Source organism: Typha latifolia, chromosome 1, assembly GCF_019914945.1.
Source record: "Typha latifolia isolate L0001 chromosome 1, TyphaL0001v2, whole genome shotgun sequence".
Taxonomy (NCBI): domain Eukaryota; kingdom Viridiplantae; phylum Streptophyta; class Magnoliopsida; order Poales; family Typhaceae; genus Typha; species Typha latifolia.
Window position 1 is genome coordinate 7,182,319 of NC_133086.1, and position 26,932 is coordinate 7,209,250.

Consider the following 26,932-nt stretch of genomic DNA (forward strand, 5'->3'; position numbering starts at 1 on the left):
TATTTGGTTGCAAATAGTAGCTGCAATAATCATGGATCTTGCATATCTCCAATCTCATTTCTTTTCAATGCCTAACTTTAGCCAACCCAGTAGATATCATAAAGGTTATAACATCCTTGAATTGTAACTCTGGAGCACTGAAAACAATCTCTCATCTCTGCTCGAATAGAATTCCTTCTGATCTATGCTATTCTTATTCTTTATTTGCAATTGGTACAGATGACATTTATCAGGCTTCAAAGAACTCAATTCGACTGCTGGAACATTTACAGATTAAACATTTAGAACGTTTTGACCTCCCCTTAATTCCTTTTAAGATACTGATTACGAAATTTAATCTCTCTATCTGGACCTTGTTTGCTCTGGCAATGACAAAATTAAGACAATTACACATGGTTTGATTCTTCTGTGTGCGTGCTAATCCATGCGTAACAACATTATCTTAAACTGCATTTCATATAACGGGCTATAAGCAACAATAAATTAAGTTACTAACAACTAATATGGTAGTATAATGAGAACAGCTAGAACCACAATTAATGAGACTATATCACTTGGTGATATGGATGACTATGGCATTTAATGAAAGTTTAGGGGACTAATGAACGTGCAAATGTGATTTATTAAGCAGATTATACATGTGATAGCTACAGAGACAGCTAAGATAAGGCCAATTAGGTTGCAATGTGGGGATCTTTAATGCAGCAGTGCTCGTGTCATGACTGATACGATCGAATGTGACATTTAATGGAAAAACATATGTGCTATTGGATTATTTCAAAGGATTTGGATCACAGTGTTTAAAAAGAAATTGTGGGTAATTTGGCAAATGGATTTTCCTTTGTTCCTATCAATGGATACTTTTATTGGAAGGATTCAGACTACTTATTTGAATGGGTCTTTTCTAAGGCAAAGACTACAGTTAACAGCTATGTTTGCCTATAATTTATGAATTCCTCTATTGATCTTACTACTATTCTAGAATGTGGGCCAGGAGATTGAATTGATCAAAGTCGGCAACGCTTTCTTCAATAGTAATCTGATGCTGATGTACTCTATCTTATCTTCCTCACAACTCACAAGAGGACAAAAAAGGAAATATATTCATGTAGTAGTGCATCCTTTCTGTAGAAAAATTGGGGAAGAAGATATTTAAAAGAAACCATTGTAGAGTAATTAAATCTCCAAACCTTATCACCATATATATATATATATATATAACAGGTTAAATTTTTAGAAGAGTCTACTGAAGACTCCTAACACATGAAATTTAAGCTAAGGCAGTAATTCAGAAGGCCAATTTAACTTCTCCATAGGCCCATCAACAGTTTCATTACAAAGTTAAGGGACTATGGCGGCTTGTGGGGACTCATCAGAGCATAGCAAAAGCAAAAGCTAGCGCCTAGCAGTGCAGAGGACAAAGGAGAAAGTTATAAGTAGGATAGGAAGAAGGCAACAGCCCACACAAGTGCACTTCAGAGGATCACCTTTCTTTCTCAAGTTGATTACCAGAAAAAGTTTATGGTCCTCATTCAGGTTGGTGACCAGACAACATTTAGCATCAGTTTTATGGCACTTGCCACTCTTTTTTTTTTGTCTCTGCTTCTTTATGGATGGGGATGCCACCAAAGTTCTCAGTGGAGAAGTGATGTCTTTCCTTTAGCAGGCATTCCATACCCCACCTCAATGAAGAGTATAGGATGTTGGGGTGCATTTGGAAGTTTCAGATGAGGCAAGCTACTTTTCTTCATTATGGGTAGGCTTTTATCCAATGACCCATTTGCTGATATTATTAGAGTTCAATTTGTTGTCATAATGAAGTAAAGAAAGAAGTGGCTTTTAAAGGTGGCCACACTAGTACCAGATATCTTTCTACGTGTTATAATTCTTGCCATGATTGTGTAAGAATCCAGGTTATCAAACTGGGGTTGGAAGAACAAGTATACTATAAGAAAGCAGTTGTAATTAGAAAGCAAAAGGAGATTGTTTTGAATATTCATTTTCTTTTATCTGGTCTGCTAAGAACAGTCATTATGATGGATAACAAGGCCCTTAATGTACTAAAAGTCATCAAACATCAAACATCATACTTTTTTTTATATCAGGATTCAGAGAATTACTGCATAGACTAGAAATGTGAACCCTCAACGACTCAAGAGGTGTAAGATGATGATGATCCTGTGATTTTTGTTTTTCTATTCAGAATTTTATAGCATAAACCCAAGTTCTTAGTGTTTGATATTGTAATAAGCCTTTCAAGCCTTACATGCTTTCCTTCTTCAGGTGAAAACCAAATTGTCCATCCCTTTCTTGCCCCAATACTAGGCACATTAATTTAGAGTCCCACAAGCAACTTTTCCAAAAGCCAGGATAAAGTTGCCATTCTGGTTGGCATGACCAAAAGACTTTCAGTTCATTCCAGAATTTACCAACTCCTTCAGGCTTTTCTAGAGCGGTAGTAGTTAAAGATCTGGAGCAGGGTAGGAGTTAAAAGTGTGCATCTAAGTCAAGCATATTGCCAACTATGTAAAAGGTTACCTGAGAGAAAAATGACTTCTTTCTCACCTAAAACTGAACAAAAACTACCTCTCATAAATTTATGATGGAAGTGTAATAGATGTGATCTTTTTCTAGATACCGATAAATGCCCTGTCTTTTTGAGGAGAAGAAGATCCAACTAAAGGCATTCTATTTTTTAAGAGAAAGTACCATATACAGACATTTTAGTTGTAAAAAGTAATATACTAAGTATTTTTCTTGTGATAAGAATAAGGTGGTTTCTTGCACCAAAAAAAAAAAAAAAAGAGTCGAGCGCATAGATATTGCGAGTTTTGAACACAGTTCAGCTATTGCTTTATAGTCAAATAACCAGTAAAGGCAGACCTAAAATAAAAAATTCTCATTGTAAATTCGGTAAAATCAGACAAATTGATGAAATGGATTTTTAGCAACTGAAATAATTCATTTGATTTCAGAAATGCCATAGAAATTGAGCTGTCCATAGTTCAACTCTATATTCCCATAAGATTCCCAAGAGAACCCTGCTGAATTCACTTGCTAACCATTCAATGCAATTAGTAGTAGCAGCACATGATACTAATCTTCTCTGCCCAATCAAACCAAATTAACCTGACTTGGAGACCATTGTGGTCTCCAGCATTGAACAAGCTCTAGCAAATTCTTCCATTCAGCAGTACACGCCAAAGCCAGAGCGTGGAAGTTGTCTGTAAATTCTGTGAGGAAGCAACAATGTCTTAGAAAGTACAATTCATGACCATTGTGGTCAAATTAGTACCAAAGAACCAAATTGTTTCACTACAGAGATGGAAAAAGTTTGAAGTCCTTCAAGAAGTAGTACAAGAAAATCTTCAATATTTTATTATCAAAGTGAATAACAATCACAAGGGGTAAAAGCAATTGCGATTATAGACGGGCAAAATAATGCCAATGCCTGAGATCTCACTTAACCTAGTTAGTGTTTAAACATGATGAATCATGTTTCCATTTGATGTCGCTGAAATGAAAAATTTCGAGGAAGGACTGAATGAGCTGTTCATGGATCACTTCATCAGATGGAAGTTCTGTGTCTGTTTCACGTCTCAATGATGTTACCCCTTTGTCCGCGATACCACAAGGAACAATGTGCTTAAAATAGTCCAGGTCAGGATCAATATTAAAAGCCAATCCATGACAAGTGATGCCTGAAGATATTCTTACACCAATAGCACCAATTTTTCTATCTCCAACCCAGACACCAGTTTCACCTGTCTTACCTGGATGAGCTTTCACACCATATAAAGAGGCTACATTGATCATCACAGATTCAAGGCCTTCAACATACTTCCGTGCACCAAATCCAATGTCCCTAAGATTAAAAATGGGATAAAGGATAGCTTGTCTTGGACCATGATATGTTATGTCTCCTCCTCTCTCTGTATAGTGAAGCTCAGCACCCATAGACTTGAGGTCTGCTTCGGCTACTAACAAGTTGTGATATGTTCGCCGTTTCCCGAGTGTGTAAGTAGGAGGATGTTGAAGAGATAATACCATATCTGCTATTTTACCAGCTTTTCTATCAGCAAAAAGCCTTTCCTGGAGCTTGAGCGCATCTAAGTAATTGACAATTCCCATCTTCCAGACCTCAAGGCTCCTTTTTATTTTCATTTCTTACGATCTAGTCCATGCACCTGTTCCTTGTCACAAGAATTTCAAGCAATATTAGTTAAGTGCTGCATCATGTTGTATCTGGTGCAATGCATTAATCTGTACACAAGAACACAATTTCACAGTGGCTGAGCAAAACATTTATTTCAGATAAAGTGGGGAGGAACATGGTGTAAAGTAATGTTATCAAGAATAGCTAGAATATATATATATATATATATATATATATGAAATTGCATATGGAGAGATTTAAATCAAACCAAACTCCATCTTCCACAACTAGTCGGGCTAGATCTTTTAAACTATCACATGCGGGAAAGGAAACATTAATCAAAAGATTCGACCATCATATAATCCATGATAATGCCAAAAGCATAAATTAAAAGAAAAGAAGGATTTTTACTTATACATGCCCCTCAAAATAAATGCTTATTAACATATATGCTAAGATGCACCAAGATGCAATGTCTATTTTATCTATATATACTGTGTAACCTCTCATAGGAAGAAAAAAGAATAGGATAAGAAAACACCCTGTCATTTTGTATCATTATTAAACTAGACATAGCATGTATATACAAATAAATAGACAAGCCAGTTAAAAATGTTGGATTAAACAAAACTTACTGATATCACTGACCCACTAATAGAGTAAACAATGTAACTTCTTTGTAAGGAATGAAGGAAAATCATTTAACTACTTTCATCCTCTTTCATGAGAGAGACATCAAAGTAACTCACAGTATCAAGCTCAGAACAACTGAACTTGCTACCAGCATTTTTATCAAAACGAAATTAAAGGACTAATCTTTCCATGCATTACTATTAACTAAGACAGTACCTAATGTGACATGAAGGACATGGTCAGAGGTTTGAGTTATGCTTCTTGATCAATAGAGGTAAGACTGCATGTAATGATCCATCAAGATCCAAGAATTGGAGGTAGCCTCATTCCTTGGAAATTGGAACATCCAATTCAATTCATTGCGGCAGAAGCACTCCTATAAGTACTGATTACCAAAATTGTCCATGAGAAGGAAGAAAGCTCAAAATAAATAGTGAAGAGTCTTCAGATGCTAACCAGATTTATCAATCCCATCAAACTTACTAACGTATTCCATATATAAAGATTTCAATTTAGAAACAGTACTTGAATGCGTGATCCAAATTATTTTCATACCAACCTAAACTGTACAAAGAAAACTCGACATACGGATTTGTGCATATGAGAACTGTGTGACGAAAAAGAAAATCCGATCTTTTAGCAAGTTTTCAGAACCCTACTGCGAATCACGTGAATCGGACTAAAACAACAAATCTGCCTCTAGATTCTAATTTCTCTCGCTGACAGAGAAGGGCGAAAAGGGGAGAAGAGGTAAACGTAGGGGATAGGCGGCAGCTGAGGGTGGTGGCGGAGACCATTAGAGCCGAGGCGGTCGGGAAGGGGAAGAAAGAGGCATCGACGGTGGCGAAACTCGGCTAAGAGAAAAGATAGAGAAGTAAAGAGAGAGAACGCACCGCAGAGAGGGGAGGGTAGCGTTCGCCGGCGGCATCTCGACCGGGGGCTGATGGAGGCGGAGGCGGGGGCGGGGGCGGGGACGGCGTCGCAGAGCAGAGCAGAGGAGAAGAAGAGGGAATGTGTGTGGCCGTGGCCGTGTGGGTGGGCGAGTTAATCTTAACCGAGCTTATCGACCGGAATCAAGCTTGAATTGATTGAAGCCAAATTATAAAATCAAATTAAAAAAAAATTAAAAAAAATAATTTTTAATTCGAATTAATTTTAAAGTTAATTTTGAATTTCTAAGTCTAAATTAATTCAAACCTTTGAGCTTGGAGTCGTGGATTCTGACTCTGATCAACTCATCAGGTAAGCAAGAAACAGTTTGGTCTTCAAACGAGTGGATATTAATCCTATCTGAGGAAAACATTGTTGTTGGATCACCGTGAGAGTTCGTTGGTAGGCTAAAGTGATTGCTCTTCTTAAAACATCGTCAAAGCAATAAACGGAAAAGATTGAAATTTCAATGCAATCATCTTAGTCTGAACACTTTTTGTCAGCACTAAGACTAAAGTAAGTGTAGCTGGTGATATGAGTGAATCTAAAATCAGTGGAAAGCCTTTCTAGAAAGTATGCTCAATAATGAATGGATTAAAAACTACATATTTGGAGTGTCTATCATGAATTAATTTGCATTTAGTCCTTATTAGATTCTTGGATGAGGTAGTAACTTGATTAAATTTGTCTGGAAGTATTACAAGAATTCCTAATGAACAATTCTTTCTGTGGCAAAACTATCAGGACAGGATGAGAATGTTTTTTTTTTCTTACTCTTTCCTCAAACGTTATAGACATCTAAAAGGTTTTGAGTGAATCTAAATTCAAATGTATCATAAGTTCTTCTAACACAAAAGGTACCTTGCTACTTAGTAGTGTTAACCTCAAATTCTCCCTAGCGCTCTGCTAAGGTTCAGTCGTCGCACTAGGGAAGGGGAGAGACTTTTGGAGGGGAGAGACTTTCTCCCACAAGGCCTCTCTTTTCCCTCCCTCTTTCCTCTCCACTTCTTTTCTCCCTCTCCTCGTCGAGTTAGGAGCTAGCCAAATGAGTGGGTGGCAATACCGAACTGCTTAGGCCAAGCCCAACACCTCCTCCTACTTCGGACCTCCGCAGCCTCTAACTTCGCCGATCTCCTACATTGCCCTCTTCTCGCCCATCTTCGACGGAAGCTCCCTTCGCCCTTTGCTCGCCCCCTCCACCGAAAGCCTGTATTTAATGGCACAGCCTCTTTTCCAGTCGTTCCCCATCTGATTTTGCTAATGGTAATCCTTGGCCCCTGCTCCATCTCTATTGCCTCCCTCATACCGGGACGGTTGCTGTCGCCTCCGACTTGTCGAAGCTCAAGGTCGTGACGTAGTCGGTCTCCCTCCATTGTCACCATCCCCACCCCGCCCCGCCCTGCCATGCCATGCCCTTTGCCAGGCCTCCTTTGCTGCGATTATTGTCGGTGGTGGATCCGCCATGGCAATTGTTAGGTGGTAGTCTTGCTATATTAGGCCCTACTATAGTGCTAGCCGATGTCAAGTATGGTTCTATTAGAGGTCGAATATGATTTGGTGTCATGATCGGAGTTTGTTTAGATGGTTTGACCAGCCTCTGTGCATGTTGGGTCTATTTTGGCTAGTGAAAGTCATAGGAGGTCGACCCTATGTTGAGAAATGCTCTAAGTCCTAGTCTCATGTAGTTGGTTCTTCTTTGTCGGGCAATCTTGGTAAACCAAGAGAGAGGCTTGTTTTTGGGCCGATGTCCTATCCCCTCCGTTTTATTTTCTGCATAAGTACTAATATACATACTAATACATTGGATTAATTATTGGCCAGTCTGTAATTCAGCCAAGAAGGGGACTTATTTCAGGATGCTATCCTATCTCCCCTTCTTTTATTATGTATCATGTTGTAATCTTTATTTGAAGCTTAATGAATTATCTGTCTACGAATATTTTTCAGAAAAAAAAATGCTTAGTAGTGTTAACTCCGAGGATCAGAATTTTAATATTTGAACTCATGCATGCACTTATTAAGTATAGTATGGCCAATTTGATATGCAACTCTGACTCCGTTTAATTTGAGCTCTAGTGCTGATCATAGACCATTACAATCATTAAATATATATATATATATATATATATATATATATATATCTCTTGTGGAGAGATAGATTTCCGCACTCTGTTAGTGTGGAGCTTATCCTATCATGGCCTTTGTCAGTTGGCAATATTAAATGCCATGACCAAGTTGCATTTAGTTTTAAAGACCCATGAACTAGTCACATCTAATCTCCTCCAACAAACAAGGGAAAAGTATCCAAAAAGCTATCTAAGGGTGTTGCTAAGTTGACAATTCTCTTACAAGAATTGTCAACTTCAGACTTGTAACACATCTCATCTCCCTACCTGATTTTGTCCAAAACTCGAAGAGGGAATTACTCCAATCTTATCAACACCTCTTTTGCTCAAATGCATTTATGTCTATATTTATGTTGGTCAACTGGTGGAGGATACAAGCATGATCAAGTTGCACGTATAGGGTGGGTCACTCTCATGGCATGAACATATCTACATCTCTGAGGTAAATGAGGTCAAACTTCTTCTCATCATAGTGAATGCTGAATGCTGAAAGAGCAATGCAGTTAACCATATTTTAGATATGTCATCACCCTGAATAAAGTCCTCATGGGCCACAATAAAAAATAAAAAAATAAAGAGAGAGAGAGAGAGAGAGAGAGAGAGAGAGAGACTCAATTTTATTTAATTTAAATACTAAACTCTGGTGTGGTTTGGACCAAAGTGCAACCAATATCTTTCAATTATGTTTGACTAACCTTTCACTTATAAGATTATATTTAAACTACAAAAATACTCCTCTACCGTGAATTAATTTATAAAGTAAAAAAACAAACAAACAAACAAAAGAACTACTCTTTGGCTCTCGAGTGGTACAACAGCCAATTTCCTTCTTTATATAACCCTTTCGCATGGGCTGCCATTATGTTAGGATTGACTACTTGGCGTGCTTTTATTGTTACAGTTAGGTGGGGCCTCATAAGAAATTTCCATTAACAAGTTAAAAGAAAAAAGAAAAAGAGAAAGGCATACACTTGCCCACACTCTAATAATTATTTTGTGAAATGGGAACACAGCTAAATTATATGTTTCACTCACTAAACTAACCTATGCCCAAGTGTTACATTACATTTGCTTGCTAATAAATTATTACACGTATATATCTTGTTGAAAAGATAAAGAAAGTAATCAAAAGAGTGAAGTAATCAAGTAAAGATCTATTATCTATATGTCATTAAAATAACAGATGTTAACAGATTGGCTCACGTTATTAATTAAATGCTATCTATACACCCATCTCTTATTTGTTTTCTGAATTCATTATAAGAGAAAATTTCCAGTCAAGTAATAAATACACATACATGCACGCAGACACACACACATGTGTATATATATATATATATAGTCTTATATGTGGGTCCCTTTCATTGAAGAGCACAACGAAAGTCAAAATTTGCCACTCACTCAACTCAGCAAGCAAGTTGAGGTGATTATATAATATAGATTTGTAAAAGCTTATGGACATGACCTTTATGCATTTATTTTTGGAATCCATAATCAAATATCCACAAGGGCCAAATTAATAATATTTTAAGTTTTCAAGTATGGAATTGATATGGATTTATGAAATTTGACCTGTCCTCCTCCTCATGTGGCTGCTAAAAGTCAAGTAGTCAACAAATTAAAAAGAGAAAAAAGAAGAAGAAATAAATCCTCCAAGTTGGCCAATGGATCAGATCACGTGATAATAGAGAAATATAATCGTTATCGTTTTTTTATGGGCTTAAGTTTTTAGAGCAGTTAAGAAGATACATTTTGATGAATTAAAATATAATTAAAACCTTAAATTTTAGAGTAACCGGTAAGCTAATTAATTACGATAAAAAAAATAAAAGATGATATTTTTGTCACTTATTTTACTACATGAATTCAACACTATAAAATCTTCCCCCCTCGTTATGCATCCTTCACTTCACTGCTACCTTCTTCTTCTTCTTCTTCTTCTTCTTCCTCTTCTTCTTCTTGGGTACTAGATTTATATATGCAGACATGGATATAGCAAAGATGTTACTATATCTACTCCTCTCAACCCTCACAGTCCCTTGTCTGCTCCTCCTGGTTGTGATAACCGAATCCCTCACTCGCTTAGCGACATCGATCATCCGATGCCACGGAAGAAGATACTTGGAAAGGCGTTCGGACACCGGATTAATCGCCGGGCATCGGAAGTACTATAAGCATGGGTTGGATGAGGGAAAGGAGCAAGCGGAGTGCATCTTTTGCCTTTGCGGGATAGAGGAAGGAGAAGAGATAAGAGAGCTGAGATGTAAGCATATGTTTCATAGGCCATGCTTGGATAGGTGGATGGAGCACCGGAGGATGACGTGTCCCCTTTGCCGGGACTGCTTGGTGGCTCCAGATGCGGCGGCGACGGCGGAGCTCGCCGACATGGACGGCGACAACGATTTGGGTCCGGTCGTGATGGCTTATATGAGTACGATGGGGTGGGGGTTGGGGTTTTAAATGCATGCATCACATCCTCTTGCATGCTTCTTTCTTTACTCACGTTGTTTATTAGTTTGTACCATTTTCTTTTCACTTACTTTTTTTTACAACGTGTTTATGTATAATTTAAATTTTATTAAGGTATGCATCTAAATCTATATTTTTAACAAATATTAAATACGTAAAAGAGTCTAAATTTGTCATTCGAAAACTGAGGAGCTCAAAACTATTAATATCCGTCACTATAATATCTTTTTTCATACAAATTGCCCTACCTATTTATCATGGTTAGGGGTGGCAAATGGGTGGGCTCTGAGTTGAAGACAACTAGAACACAAATAATTTATTATCAATTGGAATATTAGAAGCAGACACATACTCATTTATATTAAATGAGTTACATTAGTCATTAAACGGATAATCAAATTACATAGGTTATTTATATTTATTTAAATTATTTAGGTAATAAACAAGAAGTAATAAGTAGACTTTTTTTCGTGTTACAAATGATTAATTCAAATCATAAACAAATTAGTCAGGTCATAATCTGTTTGAAGTAATGAAAGGAATTGTTTAACAATCGAGTTAGAACTAGTTAACTCACTTATGACCAGAATCTGGTCAAGAATTTAAAACCTTCATATTTAAATTGAATCTGGTCAAGAATTGTCACTCCTAATCTGTGTCTTATTAGATAGAATTTGGAGGGATCTTCGTAGGAGGCCTAAAGCATTCACTAAACTTTGATCATGCAGTGGTACCAGATATTGGATAAACATATAATAACATCCAAGACGAAGGAATATGTTCCTTTTAAGACTAGGATTTACTAGTAATCCAGCAGCTTCAGCTTCAAATCTTTGTCGTCACCTTCCACCCCCTGGCGGCCGGTTCTTAAAAACGTATTAGATACTTCTTGAGAGTTACCTGGTGCTCGAGCTTCAGAGGTTTGCGATTTTTGGCATCAAATTAGTTAAATATCATGCCTTGATTAGTGTCTAACTGCAAAAATCTGCGATTTTAGCTTCAAATTCGTTGAACATAATATCTTGAAAGATCGTTGGTTGGTTAGCCTTTTAGAAGCACCACTTTTAACTCGTTGTAAGTGAAAAGAGGTCTAGCATCCAGTCAACGAGAAATCTATCGAGAATCTTTCTTATTGTTCCTTCTTTTTTTTTCAGAGAATAATTTGGTTAGAAATATTTGAAAGATGGGTAAGGTTCAGTTGATAATGACACTGACATTGTGCTATCCTTTTTTGAGTAATTATAGTCCTTTCTTTCCCTTGCAGTAGGATCACATACAAATCATTGCCATGTCGAACCATTTCTATTGCCCAAAAAAGTCCACACTTGAGAGGCTGAAAATGATTTTGAAATCCCAAGTATGATCATGCAAGAGAGAGGCTTGAGATGGATTGAGAGGCTGTTTGAGAGATTTTGTCTTGTAATATAGATAGAGAAAAGTTGATTACTAGCGTAAATGGACGCTATTTGCTTCTCTAGATCTTCTTTGTGCGTTACATACAGTAGTGAGTGCAAGGGACAAAGGCAAAGGGTGTAGGTCCTAAGATCTGCAGGCAAGTGGGGGCAAGGATTGAGGGTTAGCCACTTAACTACTTTTCTTTTGCTATAGTTGGAGGTGTTCATTTTTCTTTCTTCCTTGTAATGCTCACGCCCTTGTTTTCTGCTACTCAGTAAGTAGAGTTTTCAACAGACGAGCCTTTGGAATCCTGTATAAATAATTGTGGGCTAAGTTGTTATATGTTGCAATTACATATAAGAGAAAAGCACCGATCTGGTACTGATTCTGATCAGGACTGGGACGGACTATTGGTCTGAACGTCGTTCAAGTTACAGTTCATCAGGTTCAGAAAGAGAGGAGGAGAAGGAAGCAGAAGAAGAGACGGCATGGAGGGTGTAGCTCATCATCTGATTCATCTGAACCTGAGTCAACCTCTGATAGTGATTCAGATGAGAAGGGCAACCCAATGAGGAGCACAAGGCATAGCCGCCATAGGCGTTGAGCTGATTTCGGAGAAAGGCATCGTGTTGGATTCCCAGAATATTGAGTTACAAATGACTGTTTGTTTCTGTCATAATTTCATTTTGCTTCCAGAATGCAATGGATAGCGGCAGATGCTGTTAATTGCGGGAAACTTTGAACTGTTTAATTCTTTGTGCTCAACAAACAGATGCATCGATAGAATCAATGTCTGTGAGAAGGAATATGTTTATCTTGGTGCTGCAGCTTGCAAGGTCCTAATAAGAGACGTTAGATGTATTAAGATTTCTCTCCAAGTTGTTGCTAAATATGAAGGTGAACTGGTGTGCAATAGTGGTTTCTCTTTTATGTCGCTTACTTTGATGGGTGCTATTGAAGAATGTTTAAATACTATTCAACTTTTTGTACTTATGTCACTCTTAAGTCTCTATATAATTTTTCTTTTAAATAAAACAGTCATGATCTTCTGACTAAAACAAGACAGCTAGATTTGACATCCAGATTATTAAAATGTCTCGTTTATATAAAATATAACAAATAAAATAAAACCATAGAAATACCCAAATTACTTTTTTTTTCTCCCAATTAGTTTGTCTTATAAGAATAAAGAAATATTTTAATAATTTAGATAAGAGTTATATTAAATTGGACAAAAAATCTATCTCGCTTTAGTCAGAAATACAGAAATAAATTTAGTAACAAAAACATAAATATAAGTATAAAAGTGGTATAATGTATGAGCAAGGAATAAGGATCAATAAGTACATTCATACTCAACAACAATTCAGGCAGAAAATACAAGCACTCAGCCGTGATTAACCAACCTTGGAACTACTGACAGGTTGGTAAGCTTAGAAAGAAGATATAATTCAGTAACATCGCAAGCTTGACAATCTTAGAAAGATGACCCATAAACAAGTGATCGATCACTTGATAAGCACAGTTAATACAAAGAATGAACCAGCTCCAAGCTGACAAATACGCTCACTTAATTTCATGGAAGATAGAAACAAGATGATAAAGGAGAATTCACCTTTAAATTGTAAGAAATTATAATAGCAGAACCAACTTAAATCATTATTATTAGTCCATTTCCACAATTCCAGATTCAGTCATTATTATGTTATGTACAAATCTGAGATGGTGGGAAAAAAATTTCCTGACAGCCACCACTACTACTGGCAGACTCAAAATCTGCACAGATACACAAACCCTCTACACCAAACAAAATTTTCTTTCTGGCAAAAACCATCCGAAGATGATATTGCAGACAAATTTGCGTTACTACTTTCCAGGCAAAGAACTGCAATCGTACAAACAGTGGAGTTATCTCATTTTTTCATTTGAACTGCTGCTGCCACTGGTGCTATTCTCTTTCTCTGCAGCCTTGTCCATCTTTTCCTTTGTTCTGGAAATCCTCCAAACTTTGATACTCTTCCCTAAGTAGCCTTTCTAACTCCGGATGCTTCTGTAGAGGTTTATAGGTATCCCGCATCTCTCGAAAATGATGAAATGCCCTGAGGAGTAAACAGTGCGAGTAAAAAAAGGAGTAAAGAAGAAAAGTATCATCATTACTTAAACATGTATTAACTCTAGTCATCAGCTAGTGGTGAAGCATATTAAAGACTGGCAAAGAACTTGAGTGTGACAGCTATAGAGGCTTATGAATTGATTAGTGAAGCTATTGTGCGACGCCCTGCAATGTTTATATTAGTGAGAAGCAACAGTGAGAGACCTATATCGACCTACTAAGTGCTAGTCTTTCTAGAAGTCTAAATGGCATAAGCAACCAATATTACTTGAAAAATTGTGCACTCTTGGATGCATTACTGCCGCAATTATGTAATAATTGTCATATACTGCACAAAAACATGATTACGCAGATTGTTGTTGCAAAAAGCATAAAAGTAGAAAACTTACTGGTGGATAATTTTATTTTGAGCCTAAAAATATAACAATTATCTTCAGCGTATAAGACACCAAGATCTATAACTGACCCAAGACTAAGACAGGGAAAAAGGAAAGCATACCAAGAGCATGATAATAAGGATAAATGTAAAACAGGAAAAGTAAATTAACCCAACTTTAATAGGGGTGTTACCAGTATTTCTCAAGGCCATAAATGCAAAACCGGAAAGTAAATTAAGGATAAATGTAAAACCGGAAAAGTAAATTAACCCAACTTTTGTAGGGGTGTTACCAGTATTTCTCAAGGCCATAAATATTGCCCTTCTGGTAGAACTCCAGCGTAAGCTGCTCAAAATCTTCATATAATTTTTGTTTAAATTTTTTCTCTAACCCATAACTGGAAAACAATATAGAAGAAAAAAAAAATTAAGTTCAAAGCAGATGTGCGTGAAGCAACCAATGAACCAAAAGTAAATTTCCTGCACCTTCTTAGGGGTTCAGATGTTGGAAAAAAGGAAGATGGCATGAATACCTGTAAAATCTGAAGAGACACTCAAGTCCATAGTTGTAGTTAGCTGCTGCATCTTCTAGTGCCAGCTTACGGAACTCATTGTACATAGATTTGTTAAACATGTATCTCAGGAAGTATGACCAAAAATGATATAATATGTTCATTTCCTGCATGTCAAGCAATGCATCTTTCAAGTAACACAAAAATAAGTAGACGACACCCACCACTTCAACAGAAGGACGAGGTGCAGTATTCAAGAGGTCAAGTAGAAATATACACCAACCTAATGGTAGATGCAAGGGTTTTGTTTCGAAATGAAAGTGAGTCGTATGGCTTTTTCAAAATAAATAAAAGATAAATAGAAATATACAGTGTGAAGACCTAAAAAGGTTGAAGTTAATCCACCTTAGAAATGAAAGGACATTAAAAACTCCTAGATGTTGGGGAGAGAAGACATAACTTAGGTAGCAAGCTAGCAAGATAGTATGCAGAACAATGCACTTAAAATAAACTGGTTCTCCAGAAAATTTATTCTTCTAGCAAACTCACTAACTTATCACAATAATATGTTAAATATATTGCTGAGTTTTGACTATTTCTCCGCAAAAGAGAAAAAGAAGAAGCACCGTAGTATCAGTAACTTCTAACTTACCTGACTGCAACCAATTCCTAATTTTTTGCGGTCATTGAGACATCGCTTGTGAAACTTCAGGTACCTTCATAAATGAAGAATCGAACAAGTTCAGTTCACAAGGTCAAAATAAAATATAGAATACTTGCAATAAAGAAAGCTAAATTATGGGTATGATTCTAAAAGTTGACAAAGTTATCTACTTCTGCTGTTTAAATTTATTTTCCTCTAAAAGCTGATGGCTTGGATTATGAAGCGGTGGAAAAGGTTTTAGCATCGATCCCACAGGTGGGCTGCTCCCTGAAAGAGTACCATTAGGAGAACCGCCCAACTTCGAAGATATAATACTGCAAAAGGAGTAATGAAACAAAACAACTGACAATTTGTTTGAGAAAAGAAGAATCAGATAAATGTATCAATAAAGTCCAAAAATAAAAACTAAATCTAACCCATAATTTTCAGGTGGAGTTGCCCCAAAGAAAAAACCAACTGAGTTGCTTGGGGGACTTTCTGATACAATGCCATGACAATTACGGCCATTGTTATGACTTCTAAAGTTACTTGGAAACAGACGCTGTTTTTGTATGGCGTGCATCTTGCTGTTGCATTTATTTTGTCGCCTTCTAGAAACAGATTGTGCAGTCTCTTCACAGCCATCATTATTTACAGCAAATACTGTGTTATTCTCCAAGCTCACAAAGGGGTTTGCTACAGTAAACGGTTTAGAAATTATATCCCTCATCTCTGTTCCACAATTATTTCTTTCAATATTAGAGTATTTGGATCGCAACTCCTGCCAGCAGAATAGAATCAGACAAATATTAAATACAAAAGCATCAGATAACTCTAATGAGCTTAAACTAGTGTTTTCCAAAGAAATGGCAAAAGGTGAAGATAAACGAAGGAAAGATGCACCAATAGTGCATCAATGTACACAAGGTAGACAAAGCCAAAAGATGTACACTTCTTATAGATGACAGCATGCCATCACCTGCTCATAAAAGTACAAGCCATCATTGATAGCAGATGCAACCTCAGTGGAAATAGATCCTGATTCCCTTGAGTTGGTTTGATCATCTTTTTCTATCATGATATCCTGCCAGCTCTCAGATGAAAAGAATAATCAGCTTAAGAAACAAACTTATAAACAATAGCATATTTTAAAGTGTGACTAATAAGTAATGAATTCAAAAATCATTCTTATCCAAGAAATCTGGGTTTTAAATAACAATTTAATAATCTCTAGCAAGCTCAATGGCATTATTTGACACAGAGATAATAAAATAATAGAAATTCACCAGAGAAATAATTGAATAAACATAAATTAGAAATGGACAAAAGGCTAAAAGAAACCCAAATAACGCTTCAAAGACATTGTTTTCAAGTCCATGGATCTGATCAAAGTCAGAGCCAGACTTCACTTTTAGAGGGGGCCAAATAATGTATATATAATTTTAAATTGTATAAGGTCTTAGCTGAAAAAATAACATTAAAATATAAAATGTAAAGGGGGCCCATGGCCTCCGTTCTCTTGTATGTAGTTCTGCCCATGGAAGCGTATAAATATTATTATCTAAAAGTAACTACTTGTCAATAATTAATTCTTTCCCTGAAGCATTGTGTAATTTGGTAACAGAATCAAAATTAAATAATGATGCATAATTGTTCTATCCTCTACAATTCTATTTCTCTTACATGAAAAGTCCAACTCAAGCAGTACTTATAACACCCCATACCTCCCCAACACCCATCTTGTGAAGCAGCACGTGTAAGATCCTCAAGATGTGAGGAAATATGTGAGGTCCAAAAGATATGGTAAATATACAATTTCTATTTAAGTAGTATCTCTTTGAAATTTTATAGTGTGCATTCTGCTGGTAATAGACCAAACTCTAGAGACATGTGGCGTAGAAGCATGTGCCAGCCATTAGTGTTGGATTTAAATGGAGAAAACCATACTGAGGCAAAGAATACTGTCAAGCAAGATCACCAACCTATCTGACTGACCATGTTGCATGTGATGGGTTGGCCATGGCTTCAAGAAGATATAAAAGGGGTCCCAAAAAACCATTCTGTTGAAAATAGTCTCATTGACATGATTCCCTGACAATGATAATGGCGGGTAAAATAAAAATCGCAGCTTACGAGGGATCATTGCTGGAACCTCCAATGCTATTGAGCTGCTGATGCAAAGGACCGCCCCCTCGAGCTAGCATTCTTTAAGTTCTTTACATAAAGCCACTCATTATCTTTCATTCAGATCATCCCAAAAAGGCAATAGAAGTGTCTCATCAAATTAAATGCATCATAAGACCTAAAAGAGTTCTCATGGCTAACTTCTTATTTTCATCTATAATGAAACTCATAACAAAGTATAAGTTTTGTCCTATTACGGCTAATCAATTAATACAGAGCGAGAATCTATTTTCCATTACATAGTTCAGATGAACTTGCTCCACAATCACACCAAATTTTTGAGAATATATAAAATAGCAGATATTCAATTAGATTATGTTTTCATTTATATAAATCAGTTCCGGGAAATCATCACTATAACGATGGATACCTTATCCCCAATTTTTCTTTTCCCGTACATACGCTAATATATTCAAAGCAATATAGTAACGGCTTCTCCATTTTGTGTCATTTTCTCTAACTCTATTAGCACTTTTCAAAAAGAAACAGCTTATCTTAAATACTTGTACCTCATGATTTCTTTACAGTAAACTAAAAGTAGAGAGAAAAAGCAACCATCTCAGGGAGAATACTGCAGATCTCAATCTTACTTGTGTCACAATTATTAGTTTATGCATATCTTGGTCGATGACATCCATTTCATCTTCATCTTCATCAAACCTGCCAAAAGAACACACACAGCAAAAGAAAGAAATTTAATATTATCCAGTGAGAAAGGAAAAAGTATATTGATTAACATAAGCAGGTTCCACATTTATTGTTATCAACAAACCTTCTCACAACAGTATGGGTCAGCTTGAGCATAATTCGAACTTGAGATGGGCAATCAGAAAGAAATAAAGCATGCATGATATATTTCAACTTTCAAAGCATCATCACCAGTACACATAACCCAAAAAAAGGGAAGAAGAAAAACAAGAAAGCACTTGCACAATATCAAGGGGAAGCATAAAGGAGTTTCCTATTTAAGCATTATAACTAATTTCTTCATATTATTGCTAGTATAACATTTGAAAATGAATTATCCCAGCAAGGTTCCAAAACTCGGGATCGAGAGTCAGCAAAAACAATAAGTATCAACTGTATCAATTATATCGACCGCCCATATTAGATCAAACTATTTTTAATTACGTAAAATTCTAAGTATTATTTAAAAAACAGAAAATTTTATAAATTTTTATAAAAAATAACATAAAAATTAGTCATATATGGAGCCTAAAAACTAAAGAAAAAACTCATTCAAAAATATAATGAACTTCGACTTGAAATAGATTTATTTTTATACTCAATTTATTACCGCAAAACAACATAAAGAGAGAGATCTCTCTTCACTGTTATTATATAGTAGTAAGAAAAAATAAGTTAAAAAATGGGTGAAAAAGAGGGAAATGAAAAATGAGAAAGAAAACTCATCTAAGTTTATCAAAGTGTGGACTAGCCGGAGGGGCTCATCGAATCGGTTGCCGAATGAGCTCGGTGAAGTGTGAGAGTGGGAGGAGAATGTGTGTGAGAGATAGAAGGTAAAAACTAAAAATTTGAAAAGAAAGTAGTTAATAACATCAATTACTATTGTCTCCTAGATTATATACATTTTAGATTCAATCTGAATCTTAAAAAATATTAATTTCAGCTAATATTGTTGTTTTCAACTAATATGGCTGAGTTTCGATTGATTCAGCCAATATGGGCGATCCCAGATTGGTTTCGAGTCCAAATCGGCTGATCCGACTCGAGATCGACCGATTTTGGGATCCATGATCTCAAGTAAAAGTAAAGTCTAAGCATACTACCTAAATAGCATACCATAATCCACTTGAGGATTATCCGTCTTGAAGTGCCTTACCTCATATCTATAAAAACTAATACATGAAGCTAGTTCAAAATTTCAAATGCTAGCATGTTGATAAAAGACCAATTTGCAAAACCCAGGTCTTAAGATATAAGTGGTGCATAAGAAATCCTTACTCAAGATGCAAACAGTTTATTGCAACATCCAAGAAATTGATCATGGCCCATGAAAACTCTAAAGCTCCTTAAGGTATCCAATGTTTCTACCATGAGTCTGTTACATTTGAAATGGTGCAGATAAGTAATTACTTATCTAGCACCTCACCGTCTGTATAGTTTATAGTGCATATCATCTATAATATATATCCTTGACAACTGGAAAACTTAGGGCCATGCACCACTTCAACACACAGGCAATTGTTCCCTTTTCCACAAAATTTATTTCTCGAAAGTACATGAAGCTTTTCTTTAAATCAACAAAAATCATGAAATTTCTTTCTGTTGAAAGTTCTCAACCAACAATTTATTATGTCATGTCACGTTGCGACGCAAAATCAAAAATTGGAACAATATTTTCCTGTCCTACTTGTTTTATGCCTTGTGTTGACTCTCTTCCAGATATTCAGTGTCTCATAATTTTGGTTGTAAGATGATATGTCCACTCCAGTTGTCCTTTTCTTCTATTAGAACTCTAAGTACTTTCTTTGTTGTTTATTGAAACGAGGTGTTCTTCACTAATGTCGTCAGGCAATTCCTCGTGTTCTTCATGAATGCCCTCCAGCAATTTCCTCGGTATGTCAAATTTCGGTTAAGCAAATCAATTATCTCCAATAAGTACCAAATCCTCGCAGTGCACTGCATCATTAGATTATTAAGAAAGCACGACCATCAGCAGGTTCACTTGAACATGTAAAGCTCAATGTTCCAATAGCGACAACCAGTAGCTATTATAAAACTACAAAAATCATGAACACACAGTCCTTTCCTACTTTTGTATTCCACAAAACAACTTTGATGCATTACACTTAACTTTTCTGAAACATGCCACTAGCATCTATACCTTAAATATCTAATCACATATCATATTAACTACATCTTTTACCATGACTTGTGAAAATAACTCATTACTTATCTTTGATCTTGTCCTCTACTACAAAAGGAAAAAAGCTTGTTAACCCTACCTTTTTCACCAAGAAAGTAATAACTAATAACTTGTCTACCATTTGTTAACAAGAAATGATTCTGAGAATAATAACATACAACAATTCACAAAGAAAGGTTCCAACACTCAATGGAGTATTTTGCAACATGTATCAGATGATATATGGAAACTAATCTTCATGTTGACTCTCTCTGAAGAACTTATCAAATTTATGGCAAGAAGTGCAGCGTCATTATGCTTAAAAGAACCTTCATCCATTGGGGAATATTTACAGAACTTATCCATTTGAGATATCAAGGCTACTGTCCATCTTAGATCTTCTGTAGGAGTAGGTGTGACAATGCACTCATTGATAGCAATTGACAAAATATATATAATATCCTGAAGGGAAAATGTATGCCATTCATCAAATATAGCACCAGTACAAAAATCTTATGCTAAACAATAGTACCATCCGAAGGGGGTAAAAGTACAATGTTCCCTAAAGATATAAAAGCCAATTAATTGATGAACATATAAATTAGAACTTGAAATCAGGAAAAAATTTATATCCATAGTCAAACATATCATAAAGATTGAAGCATGACAAGAAAAAATAATTTAAATACGATAAGTATCACAAGATAAATCAAGCCAGGCTCCAACATAGAACCAGATAATCACCTTTCATTTAAACAGAGGTGATCTTTCTTAACAGATGCCAGTTCTAATTCCAGTTCTTCATCCAGCATGAAAGTGCTTTGATCCATATTATATTTGGGGGACTCAATTACAGAACCATTAGAGAAACCTCCTATGTTTTGCACATCAGATCTACTACTTTGTTGTTCTTTCGCGGCTTCAAGTTCAAGATCACCACTTATGGCAAGAGCAGCAATTTCCTGTGAGATATCAGATGTTACAGAACTATTAATGCTACAAGACTTCACATCAGAAATGACCCCAAGTGAATCATTATTTGATGAACACCAATATCCGCTGCAAATTTCATTCATTCTGGTTGCTGTAAATTATCCACATCCTCATCATTATCTCCATCACATGCCAATGGTTCAACCGCAGTTTGCAACTTTACAACATCGCATCCTAAATTATCCTTAGCTCCTACTTTGACATAATCACTTACCGATGGCAAATGCTCATCTTGGTCTTTACAGGTGGTCTGACGAATAATATTCTCATTAGAGGTGCCACTATTGTTTCCTCCACTTGTACAATTATCAATGCCGACAGAAGATTGGCTGTGCACAGAACCGGATTTTGTAGAAACTGGAATCCACTTGCTCCAGTCGTTACGTCTCCTTATCTTGTTCTCCTACCAATAAAAATAAAGGGAAATTTATGGTGATCAGACTAAGCACATATAGTAGAGGTATGCAACAATCCATACTATTAACAGAGAAAAAGATAAACTGGAAAGGGATGTCTAACATTACTAAATCAAAACAACATAAGAACCTGAATCTCTATTAAACTTGAACTCCGTAAGGCATCAAGAATCAAAGGTATATCATTCGTCATTCTCTTCATCTGTAAAGAAAAGAATGCAACTACTAAGTGGTTTACTCCAATAAATGGGAACCATGTACTGTGCATTACCCAGTGAAAAACAAGAACTATTGTATCCTAATATAAAATTAGCACAGAAGACATACTCTAGGAAAATCTGCAATTTTAGATATTGAAACCCATCCTTGTTCATCCAGTAATGATCTCAAATAATTGTCCTGCTGTAGATTTTGGTCGCTGCAAAATATGACAATTGTTAAATCTAAACTATTGACATGAGAGAAAAATTATCAGGTATTGGTCACAGAACATTGCCTCTTTGAGATTTAAGTGAATGCAGCATTTAGATAAAATAAATCAATAATCCAGTATGACAATTTTTATTTATAGCTGATTCCGGATGTTGCAATATGTGATAAATCAACTGTCTACAACAAATGCTAGACCTTTTTTTCCTTACCAAATACACACGTATGATTTTTATCATATTGTTGTTCCTAAAAGGGAATGGATTATTCAAGTCAAAGACAAAAGGATACATTTGTAACAAAAAAACTACCTGAAATAATACTCGATCTGATTTACTATCCTAGTTTTCAATGCTACAAGCTCAGGTGTCATAACCGGATAAGTAGGTGGGGGATGATGTGACACAAAACGAGGGCCCCTCATCATCTCCATAGGAGCAGCAGGCACATAATGCATAGGAGGACCTGCATTAGATCATTCTAACGTATAAAAATGGGAAAAACAAAATTAACAAACAGCAGAGGCCCATCATTATTTTGAAAGATAGCATTACCAGGAAATGGAGGCCCATTAATGAACCCAGGAGCCGGACCAAAAAACTGATGTACTGGCCTGATGAAAGCCCTGAGTCCAATACCATGAGGCATCTTTGCATTGTTTCTAGGATCAAATGCCCGTTGGTTGCCCAATATTTGATCAGTATGAAATCTACTACCATAAGTGCCAGCACTGGGGCGCCAAATTTTTGGATCTCCTCGTGGTAGTTGTGGTGAACTTACTTTTCTATCTTTTCCTCCAGGTTGAGCTATTTGAACAAAAGATGCCATGGGGGTTTCATGCCCAGAATTTGCACCAAGGATGTCGTTGGTTGAAAATGGTAAGGGGCAAGTCTGATAGGGATATTCAACCATGAAAGGTGGAGGTTGTATTACAGGGTATAACATTGGTTGCCCAGGAGGTTGGTGATACGGCAAAGTTAAAGGAAATGGACCATTTGCGACAGTACCATTTATTGGGCCATGTTTACAAGGATGTGCTTGATGATGCTTATTAAGAGGATTACCATTCCCAAAACCATCAGACTTGCACTGGTCAGTAGTTCCCTGAAAGATTATTTGGTCATAAACTGAAATTCCTAGACACAAGAAATAAGTATAGAAAATGCATAACATTAATATTTAGCCATTAAATATTAATGCAAACAATTATGATCATTAAGGAGCAGCACGTCCAGATTTCTAAATTAAAAATAAAAATCTTAAAAATGTTCTTGTAAATGTAATGTTCTCTTGCAATTCTGCAGTCCTGTTCCTGATATTATCCTATTTACTCATTGTTAATTTATTAAATTAGATAACTTAACATGTCGACTACTAAAGGAAATGCAACTTCTTTGTTGGGGTAAAATAACAAATAACTGACAAAAGGATGTAAATTACACAATTGAAGTGTAAAAAGCAATGATCTCATGATGATTTCCAAATGCATTTACTATCTTATGATTCAGTTGCTGAGCCAAGCACTATTTACCTTCTGCAATAGAAAATGGAAGAGTTAAACTTCAGTTAGTTACTGTGTCTCACTAACATGCATAGAAAACCAAAAATGGCATTGATTATACTAGGTTATACTCTTTCTGAAGCACTGCCACACTATTCAGACCCTTAATTCAAAATTCTGATTCAAGCAATAAAAGTAATTGTGCATTCAAGCATATTCAAGAGAACCAAAAAAAAAAAAGTTGTTTCCAACTGTTCTCCACCAAACTACATTAGGCAGGCATACTGTTACTGGAGATCAACCCAAGTGCATCTGTTGTGATTTGTGACAAAATTTGGGTTACCTCTACTGTAGGTGTCATCACCCAAAACTTGGTGAACCAAGCATATAAGTTTCCTTTATGTTAAGATATGATGCATGTAAAAGATACAAGAACATGTGAATAACAGAAGGGATTCACCCACTACTGAACAATGATAATTCCCAACAGCTAATCAAATCAGCAGATACGTCAAACAAACATACATGCATTAGATTAGGGAAGCACAAATCAGTTAGCTATGCAACTTAGAAAATGGATTTTAACTTACAATAACCACTTCTTCACTTGGATCTATAACTACTCTAGCTTTCCACATAACCAGTTAGCTATGCAACTTAGAATATGGATTTTAACTTACAATAACCACTTCTCCACTTGGATCTATAACTACTCTAGCTTTCCACATAACCAGTTAGCTATGCAACTTAGAATATGGATTTTAACTTACAATAACCACTTCTCTACTTGGATCTATAACTACTCTAGCTTTCCACATATTGAATTGTTCAATCCAGCATGCTAGTGACTCTCCCCACATGTACTATCGTCTTTTAATATATATTATAGAAAACACGATCAATTATATAGAGAACATGAAGCTTTTTGTTAAAAAAGAAAAAAACTAGAATGAACCAAATATTCATCACTCATCATAAGCATCCAAGCTTTTACCCCATAATATGGGGTCGGCTAGAGCATAATACAAGGGTTAAAAAAAGGCATCCCAGTGGACCAGGCTCCCACCTACGTGGGGTTTAGGGAACGCACCCTAACATAATACAAAGATTCACTTTTCATATTAGACTAACATCGACCTACTATGATCCCCAGGAAATTAACAAGTATTCAACATATGAAGGTTTCCAAGGTTCCTTTCTTTTACTTTTAATTTCATTTACAGAACACTGATCACTGAAATTCGACAAAGAAAACCATCAGATAAGCACCAAAATGGATCCCTTCAACATGAACAACCGAAAGATCCATCCCACTACTTAAAGACCAAAGATTTAAAAAAAAAAAAAAACAAACCTGCGCAGGACGAGCCGGAGGATGAGGCGTCGTCCGGTTCTTCTTAACTGGCCCAGCATTTCCCATCGCCATCGCTTGCGGCGTCACTGCCGGTGCCAGCTTCGCCGCGGCACCGGCCGAACCCTTCTGCCTCGCATCTTCGAGCGCCGGCCACGACTCCCACCCCATCACTGATCCCTCCACCCTCCTTCCCTCTTCCTTCTCCGCCGCCGCCGTCGGCCGCCGCCACGGAGACGACTTACCCCCGCCGCCAACGAGATCCACCGCCACCGTCAAATCTCCTCCGCCGCCAGATTCCTCCGGCTCCGCCGTATTTCTCTCCATCGTCATCTCCGACCGCAAAAACTAGCGCGACAGCGACCTAACTATGAGCTTTGAGAATCGCATCTACCTAAATTCGTAGGGATCCCCCCGAATCCACAGCCGTCGAAGCAATGGGGGATCGGAGAGGGAGGGATGGGGCTAGAGTTAGGGTTTTGAGGGAGAGAGAGAGAGACAAGGATTAGGGTATTTAACGGGAAGCGAGGAGGGCCGCACTGTGATAGTTCTGGGTCAAGAGAGAGAGCGAGGAAATAAATGAAGATTAAAAGATACGCGGGTTTGTTTCTGTTGTGTTACGGAACGGAAGTTACGGAACCCACGACCCACGTGAGGTGGCTGGTGCAGTGGTGCGTGATATGTGCATGTGAGTTATACAATTCGGTCCTTATACTGCTTGGAAATTTCATAATGGAAGCTTCATGAATCATGACCGTTGTGCTTTGTTCGTGGAAATATTAAAATAAATGATATAATCTACGTCAAATCCATGTTTGCCTCACTCCACAAACCGAGAATAGAGATTCTAATTGATACCGCCCTTATCCATCCCTTAAAAGGGATATTTTAAAAAAGATTTAATATTATTTTAATATATATTTTTTTAAAATTAGTATCATTTTGAAACTATTTATAAATTTAAATTTTCTCTCTCTCTCTGTCATTTATCACATCATTCTTTTTCATTTTCCTTTATCTTCTCCACCTCTCTTCCACATTTATTTTCATCTTCCACTGTCAATCAAAACCACATTTTCTCTCAACTCATTTAACTCTCCAACTCTCTTCATCCTAACTTATTGTTATTCTTTACAATCGGATTAGAGAGATAGGAGATACGTACGTGTGGTTTTGGAGGGGGACAGGGAGAAGAGGAGAATGAGGTGGTTAGTGGGTGGATCCAGATGGATAAATGTAACAACCCAAAAAAAAAAAAAAATTCTACACTGCATGGCACGACAGCTCGTGCCATGCAGTGGCAGCTAGAATGGGCGCCACGCGCCCTAAGCACTGGCCCAGCCAACCTAGCCGAGCCAGTTGGCGCGGTGGGCCCCCGCCACCGCTACAGACTCCCTCCCCACCGCCTCTCTCCCTTTTCTTCCTCTTTCTCTCTCTCTCTCTCTTCCTTCTTTCGGGTTCTTTCTCACCTTTCTCTCTTTCTCTCTCTCTCTCAAACACTCTTTCTCTCTCTACCCGCTGCCGCAGCCACCTCCGCTAGCTCCGGTGAGCCTCTCTCTCTCTCTCTCGGCTTCCTCTCGGGACGGCCAAAGGATTGAGCCGTCGGCGAGAGGCCGGCCGCTGAGTGGCCACCAGCGGCCGCACCCCTCCCCCATGGCCCAACCCTCTTCTTCCTTCTTCTTTCCTCTTCTTCTTCTTCTCTTTCTTCTTCCTTTCCTCCTCCTTCACTTCTCTCCTCTAACTGCACCCTGCAAGTGGTGGTGGGCTCGGCCCAGTGCCCTTGCAAGTCAAGGCGTTGGGCTCGGCCCAGCACCCTACTATGGCTCAGCACTATAT

General features: G+C 37.0%; 2 protein-coding genes across 7 annotated transcripts; both read right to left on the reverse strand.

Annotated features, from left to right (window-relative positions):
• Nucleotides 1-3,194: 3,194 nt before the first annotated feature.
• On the reverse strand, nt 3,195-6,620 carry LOC140782464 (octanoyltransferase LIP2, mitochondrial). 6 transcript variants are annotated; one of them, XM_073129087.1, is made up of 2 exons: nt 6,603-6,620; nt 3,195-4,187 (listed from the first exon to the last, which is right to left on the reverse strand). In XM_073129087.1, the coding sequence occupies exon 2, from the start codon at nt 4,162-4,164 to the stop codon at nt 3,469-3,471; it is 696 nt and encodes a 231-aa protein (XP_072985188.1). In that variant the 5' UTR covers nt 4,165-4,187; nt 6,603-6,620; the 3' UTR covers nt 3,195-3,468. The 6 variants fall into 6 exon arrangements, with proteins under 6 accessions (XP_072985188.1, XP_072985172.1, XP_072985180.1 ...); XM_073129071.1 differs by lacking the exon at nt 6,603-6,620 and adding an exon at nt 6,581-6,598; XM_073129079.1 differs by lacking the exon at nt 6,603-6,620 and adding an exon at nt 5,987-6,003.
• A 6,727-nt stretch (nt 6,621-13,347) lies between these two features.
• On the reverse strand, nt 13,348-25,701 carry LOC140785840 (la-related protein 1A-like). The gene is made up of 15 exons (XM_073133904.1): nt 25,100-25,701; nt 22,799-23,348; nt 22,556-22,709; nt 22,143-22,233; nt 21,946-22,017; nt 21,614-21,802; nt 21,151-21,368; nt 18,128-18,197; nt 16,333-16,437; nt 15,791-16,134; nt 15,545-15,688; nt 15,363-15,426; nt 14,732-14,877; nt 14,492-14,596; nt 13,348-13,808 (listed from the first exon to the last, which is right to left on the reverse strand). Exons 1-15 carry the CDS (start codon nt 25,427-25,429, stop codon nt 13,658-13,660), a joined length of 2,733 nt encoding a protein of 910 aa, XP_072990005.1. The 5' UTR covers nt 25,430-25,701; the 3' UTR covers nt 13,348-13,657.
• Between the last annotated feature and the right edge of the window lie 1,231 nt (nt 25,702-26,932).

Bases quoted from the DNA above. Each gene is read 5' to 3' on its own strand.
- LOC140782464 (XM_073129087.1), bottom strand. From the start codon at position 4,164: ATGAAAATAAAAAGGAGCCTTGAGGTCTGGAAGATGGGAATTGTCAAT.
- LOC140785840 (XM_073133904.1), bottom strand. From the start codon at position 25,429: ATGACGATGGAGAGAAATACGGCGGAGCCGGAGGAATCTGGCGGCGGA. The intron at 22,234-22,555 runs GTAGTTTTTTTG...CATATTTTGCAG, and splicing joins CAGATCGAGTATTATTTCAG to CGACCAAAATCTACAGCAGG. The intron at 16,438-18,127 runs GTAAGATTGAGA...GAGAGCTGGCAG, and splicing joins AACTAATAATTGTGACACAA to GATATCATGATAGAAAAAGA.